This window comes from Sipha flava, unplaced genomic scaffold, assembly GCF_003268045.1.
Source record: "Sipha flava isolate LNK unplaced genomic scaffold, YSA_version1 19258_pilon_pilon, whole genome shotgun sequence".
Taxonomy (NCBI): Eukaryota; Metazoa; Arthropoda; class Insecta; order Hemiptera; family Aphididae; genus Sipha; species Sipha flava.
The window spans coordinates 4,121-10,579 of record NW_020272695.1 but is presented as its reverse complement, the minus strand read 5'-3'; the positions used below and the strand labels follow the sequence as shown (position 1 = coordinate 10,579).

Here is a 6,459-nt window from a genome sequence, read left to right as displayed (position 1 = left end):
TGATGTTATTCAGTTATTTTGTATGCAACCAAGAAGAGTTCAAATTTTATTTAATAATTAATAATGTTTAAATGTACCTACAAACTTTAATAAATAAAAAAATATTGTTTTAGTCAAATTACTAAACATCTAAATATTATTATTTTATTATTTAATACTACTATTAATTTAATTCTACTATTAGTTAATTAGTGAGTATATTATATTTTAAGTAATTTTTATCTTGCCCCTGGTGGGATTTTATCCTGCGGGCGCGCTTGAATACGACCAACCTAAAACAACATCTTAAACGCAAACACTCATCCATTAATATAAACGTATCAGCATCAGCTTGTAAATCTGCAAGATCGGACCCAATTGCATTTGAAAATGATGAAGATGATCCTTCAATTGTTCAGTCCACGGTAATTTTTATGATTTAATTATTGAAATATCACTATTGCAATAATATGGACATTTCATATGTACATTATAATTTTTTAAAAATTTTTTTTAGCAGTCTGGTACAAAAACACAAACTACTTTGGATACAGTGGTTATGTCTCATTCTCGGCCGACATCTCAATGCTCTGGATATGAATCTGTGTTGTTAAAGAGCAGTGAATTGAGTGATTCGGTTTCTGACGTTTCTGTGGTATCAAATTTTACTGTGGCCACTTCGACTACCAGATCCTCCTCCAGTGCATGCTCAAAACAGTCAAAACTGATGCAACCCACAATTGATCAATCTTTTAATGAAATAAGATCATTTGAAAGTAAGATTTAATATATAAATATTTAGGAAATGTAAAACATATTTTTTTTAGTTAGATAATTTTGTATTAAATACCTACCTATGTTAAAAATGAATATTTTTATAACAGTTTTTATATTTAAAATTAAAAAATGAATTACTTAATCTAAAAAAATGTTTCTACTTCTAACCTTTTGAAGCTGCAACAAAAGAACTATGTGGCCAAAACTATGTGACGGCTAGTAAAGTAATCCCATTACTTCATTGCCTAATAAAAAAAATTGAACCAATTGAAATTATAAATGTTATTTCTCTAGATTTTAAGAACAATTTACTTAAAAATTTAAATACCCGGTTTGGTAGGGTCGAGTATTTGGAAATTTTATCTATAGCTTCTATTCTAGATCCCCGATTCAAAACACTTCATTCGAATGATCCTATTGCTTCTTCAAAAGCCATTGGCATTATAAAAAAAAAATAACAGATATCAGAACTGAATGTAGTGAGAGCAGTTCTTCTACCACAGACAATTCATCAGATGATGAAAATCCAGATAACTTATGGTCAGTTCATAAGGAGCTGGTCTCTAAAAAAGCTGTCAATGAACCTATGTATTCAAATGAAATGCCTAATGATTTAAAGCACTATTTAAATCAGTCAACTTTGTCATTAGGTGATGATATTTTAAAATTTTGGTATACTCACAGGCCAATTTATCCTAACCTTAAAAAAGTTGTAGAGCCATACATAGCGATAGTAGCTACTTCAGTACCATCAGAGCGTTTGTTTTCGAAAGCTGGACAGATAGTAACGGATAGTCGCAACCGATTGACAGGTAAAAATTTGAACCAACTTATGTTTCTTGGGTCTCTTTCTGAAAAAGATTGGCATTTAGATTTAATATAATTGAATAACATAAGAAATATTGTCGCTATATGTATATAATTTTATAGGTATTTTCATTTTACTTAAGAGGACGCTACCCATGGGTGTACTCTTAAGGTGTACTCATTCTTTTTATTAAAACATTGTAAAATTGTATATTTTTAACTGTATCTGTTAAAATTATGTATTATTTATTAATAAAGTATATAATTAAAAAATATCACACTATTTTTTTATTATTACTCATGCATTAAATTAAAGTTTAATTCAAAACAAAGATGCATAGTATTATATACCTACTTAGATATAAAATTGTTTAAATATCTGAAATATGTAATAATTTATTTATTTATTAACGTTTAAAGTCAAACTATATAACTTCAAGAATGTGAATTCAATAAAGAGTAAAATGCGTTTATGACGGTATATGGTCAACATTTAAAAAATGTTAAGTTTCAAAATTCAAATTACTTTGTACAAGTAAAAAATATATGCGTGAAAAAAACAAAAATATAATGCACCAAAATAAGTAAAATAGAATCTATTAAATTATATGTCACTATGTCACTTTTATGTAAAAATTCAGTCACTTGTCACTTTTCAAAATATCTTTAACCGCCTGACATATTTTTAACTAAGTTAAACATTTTCTTATAACTAGAAGTTTAGTGTTTAATATATTGTTAATTAACTGATAACTCAAATATTTTTTCTCATCAACCATTTTTTATAATAACAAGTCAATAAGGTTTTTGTCTACAGAATTTATTACTACAAAATGTTTTCATACTGACTTCTGGGCCTCTATACAATATAACTCTATAACCCCGTACAATTGCTATTCAATTAAAATCAGTTTTAAAAATTTAATATACCACTAAGTTAATTATTTTTCACCTAGTAAAATAATTTAATTAATTTATGATTTTATTAACGAGTAAAATATTCGTTATTTTGTGAATCGATTCTCAGAAAATCGATTTTTTTCCGAATCAATTTTTTCAAGTCGATTTAAATCGATTCAAAAAATCGATTCACTTTCAAGAATCGCCCATCACTACTGTAGAGTAAGCACGTCAATTGACGTATTTATGTTGTTTCTGTCTTTAACGAATTTTTAAGAAATGCATGTTGATATTAGCAATATGTACGTTATAATGATGTGGCGGACACACTGCCACATATTCCTTCACCACGCTCGCCGCCGCCGGATTGGTCACACTGCCTTATCCCAACACGACCGTCCGACGCGACGCGGCCGTTTACGCGCGCCGAACTTTTCCTTCTCGTTCGACCGTTCGTCTGAACAACACGTACGCGACGCTCACGACCGACTTTTCGTCCCGACTCGCGTTACGCACGTGTTAACTCCGACTTCGACATTTTACTCTCTCGAGTTTCGCTTTATTATTATTATTATTAATTTGTTATAACTTTGTTTGCTCAATATATATATAAACTTTGTCGTCGTACAAAAAACGTGGTTTTATTTTTATTATTATTGCCATTATATATATTGACATCATATTCATTTCGTTTTGTGCGGTACGCGGTTTGTATCGGTAAACTTATCTACCTACATCCGCCCTGCCGCCAAATTGGTGACCTCGACTGGCGAATTCGCGCCCCGCCGCCATCGCTTTCGTCCGTTTTTTTGTTCGTCCGAACACGCGCTCGACGTTCCGAACACGCGCTCGACGTCCGAACACGCGCTCGATCCGACTACGCGCCTTGTGGTGCGACGTCACTCACGTCCGCGGTAATATTATCCTCCGGCGCACATTCGTGTGTTCGCGCGATTTGTCCACGCGCAGCACCGACACGATGGCAGAATCGAACGAATGCCACTCCGAAGCCCTCGACGCCGTCTCCGTCGTGAAGCTTCCCGGGTTTTGGAAGCAGTCGCCTCAATACTGGTTCACACACGCGGAGTCGGTGTTCGCGAACCATCGCATCGGTTCTCGAATTCAACGCGTTAACCACGTTGTCGGCGCCCTCGACGAGGAAGGCGTACGCACCATCGGCGACCTTCTTGACAACGACGTCACGTATGAGGGCATCAAGAACCGACTCATCGAAGCATACGACCTGCCGCGGTCAACTCGATTTCGAGACATCATTCGGCCCGGTTGTATCGGCGACCGACGACCATCGCAACTCCTGCGAGACATGCGTATCGCCCTACCTGCCGAGATCGGCGAAGAGGCCCTTAGGCAATTCTGGCTTCAAAAACTGCCGGCGAGTGTCCTCCCAGTGGTCGCCGGCCTCGACGGCCCTCTCGACATGTTGGCAACACGTGCCGACCGCGTGTTAGAGGCCATCCCCCAGGATATGGAGGCGCTTGAAATCACGCATGGGCGTATCAACGAGTTGGCCAACTCGGTTGCGCAACTATCCGTACAAATGGCCACATTAACACGAATGTTGCAAGCCAACAACGCACGTCGGCGTTCGCCGGAGAAACATACCTCGTCGCCACCACCTCCGATATCAACCGACACGGGCGTCTGCTATTACCATAAAACCTACGGCAAGTCCGCCCGTAACTGCCGCTCCCCGTGCAGCAGTCGAGTAGCCTCAAGCCGAGGAAGATCGCAGGGGCATCCGCAACCGCTGCCCGATCCGCGTTCCTCTGCGGAAAACTAACCGCCGTGGTCAGGTCGCCCGCCCTGCTAGCCGTGAGCCACACTCCATCGCGGGTCTTTATCAACGACCGTCGCTCCGGCCGGCTCTTCCTGATTGATACTGGAGCTGAAATTTCCGTCATTCCGCCTACCAACACCTCGTGGCAACACTCCAGTGTCAATCTAACAGCCGCCAACGGCACTCGAATCAAAACGTATGGTCCGAAGTCGCTCAACATCGACCTTGGCCTCTCACGGACGTTCAACTAGACGTTCGAAATCGCCGACGTCTCTCGCGCTATCATCATAGCTGACTTCCTCCACTACTTTGGGCTTCTCGTCGACATTAGACGCCACCGCCTCGTCGATCCGACCAACCGTGGCATCGTCGTCAAATCAATCTCCCCGGGCACGAACACCCCGCTGTTCGTTGTCAACCGCTCTCGAAGCCTCGACGATATTTTGACCGACTTCCCGAACGTGACGCGCGAGTTACCCGTTCCCGCGAAGTTTCGCCACGACATCGAGCACGTCCTCCAAACGACTGGACCGCCGCTCTTCGCCCGACGCGAGTTCGACACCATGGTCAAACACGGGATATGCCGCCCATCCTCGAGCTCCTGGGCCAGTCCACTGCTCCTCGTCCCGAAAAAGGATGGATCGTTCCGCCCCTGCGGAAACTATCGGCGGCTGAACAGCGTCACCGTTCCTGACAGGTACCCGCTACCGTACCTGCATGACTTCACGGCCGGCCTCGCGGGTAAAAAAGTTTTTACCAAGCTCGACCTCGTACGCGCGTACCATCAGGTCCCGATCGCCGAAGCCGACATCCACAAGACCGCAGTCACCACTCCGTTCGGCTTGTTCGAATTCCCGGTGATGTGCTTTGGACTCCGCAACGCCGCGCAGACGTTTCAACGTCTCGTCAACTCGATCCTCGCCGACCTCAACTTCGTCTTCGCCTACGTCGACGACGTCCTCATTGCGTCCACAGACTCCGAGCAGCACAGGGAACACGTTCGCGAGGTTCTCAGACGTTTCGACGAGTTTGGCATCGCCATCAACCCGGCTAAGTGTGTCTTCGCGGCCGATTCGCTGCTTTTTCTCGGTCACATTGTCGATGCGCACGGATCCCACCCGAATCCAGATAGCCTTGCTGTCATTCGACAATGGCCCTTGCCCGGAACCAAGAAGGAGCTTCAACGTTTCCTCGGGTCAGTCAATTTTTATCGTCGTTGTATACCGAAAGCCGCTCGAATACAGACACCGCTCTTCGCCATCGCCGCGCAGATTGCAAAAAACGACGGTCCACTCACTTGGACCAACGAAGCCCGCGACGCCTTCCATACCTGCCGGGAAGCACTCGCCGACACAGCACGACTCGCGCACCCGTTATACGGTGCTCAGCTACGACTCACCACGGACGCCTCGAACGTCGCCGTCGGAGCGGTGCTCGAGCAGCTCTCCGGCAACAGGTGGCTGCCACTCGGTTTTTTCTCGCGCAAGCTCAGCAACGCACAGGCGCGTTACAGCGCATACGACCGCGAACTTCTCGCGGCATACCTCGCCGCCCGGCATTTCATTCACTCCATCGAAGGACGACCTACCACCCTTCGCACCGACCATCGCCCGCTTCTCTTTATGTTCTCGCAAAAGTCCGAAAAAATCATCGACCGACAGGCGCGCCACGTCGCATTTCTCTCGCAATTTTTCAGCGAGATCCAACACGTCAGCGGCGAAAGCAACGTGGTTCCCGACGCGCTCTCCCGTCTTGAGCTTGCCGTCCTCGACGACCTTCCGGACCTCAGTCAGTGGGCAGTGGACCAGGCCAACGACTTGGAACTTCAAGCCATCCTCGATGGCAACCTTAAAGTGTCCCTACAGCTGCAAGCCCGCACGACTGCGAGAGGCCCGGTCTACTTCGACACTTCCAACGACCGCTCCCGACTGTTCGTCCCGTTACGCCATCGCCGTGCCGTCTTCACCACGATTCACAGGCAAGCACATAGCGGCCACGCAGCCACCTGCCGGCTCATCAAAGAGCGTTACGTTTGGCCCGGGATGGACCGGGAAATCCGACGTTGGGCCAGAGCTTGCCTTGCATGTCAGCGGTCGAAGGTTCATCGACACACCGCCGCGCCGCTCACGCATTTTTCGGAACCCGAACGTCGATTCGGGCACCTTCATCTCGACCTGGTCGGTCCACTGCCGGTCTCC

General features: G+C 44.3%; 1 protein-coding gene and 1 long non-coding RNA gene across 2 annotated transcripts; one reads left to right on the top strand and one right to left on the bottom strand.

Annotated features, from left to right (window-relative positions):
* Window positions 1-502: 502 nt before the first annotated feature.
* On the bottom strand, window positions 503-1,310 carry LOC112681545. The gene is made up of 3 exons (XR_003148405.1): window positions 1,085-1,310; window positions 925-1,001; window positions 503-728 (listed from the first exon to the last, which is right to left on the bottom strand). It is a non-coding gene; the product is annotated as an uncharacterized LOC112681545 (long non-coding RNA).
* A 2,132-nt stretch (window positions 1,311-3,442) lies between these two features.
* On the top strand, window positions 3,443-4,264 carry LOC112681544. The gene has a single exon (XM_025551791.1). It carries the CDS (start codon window positions 3,443-3,445, stop codon window positions 4,262-4,264), a length of 822 nt encoding a protein of 273 aa, XP_025407576.1.
* Window positions 4,265-6,459: the final 2,195 nt, after the last annotated feature.

What these genes read in the sequence shown, in the direction of transcription:
- LOC112681544 (XM_025551791.1), top strand. Translation starts at nt 3,443, where the DNA reads ATGGCAGAATCGAACGAATGCCACTCCGAAGCCCTCGACGCCGTCTCC.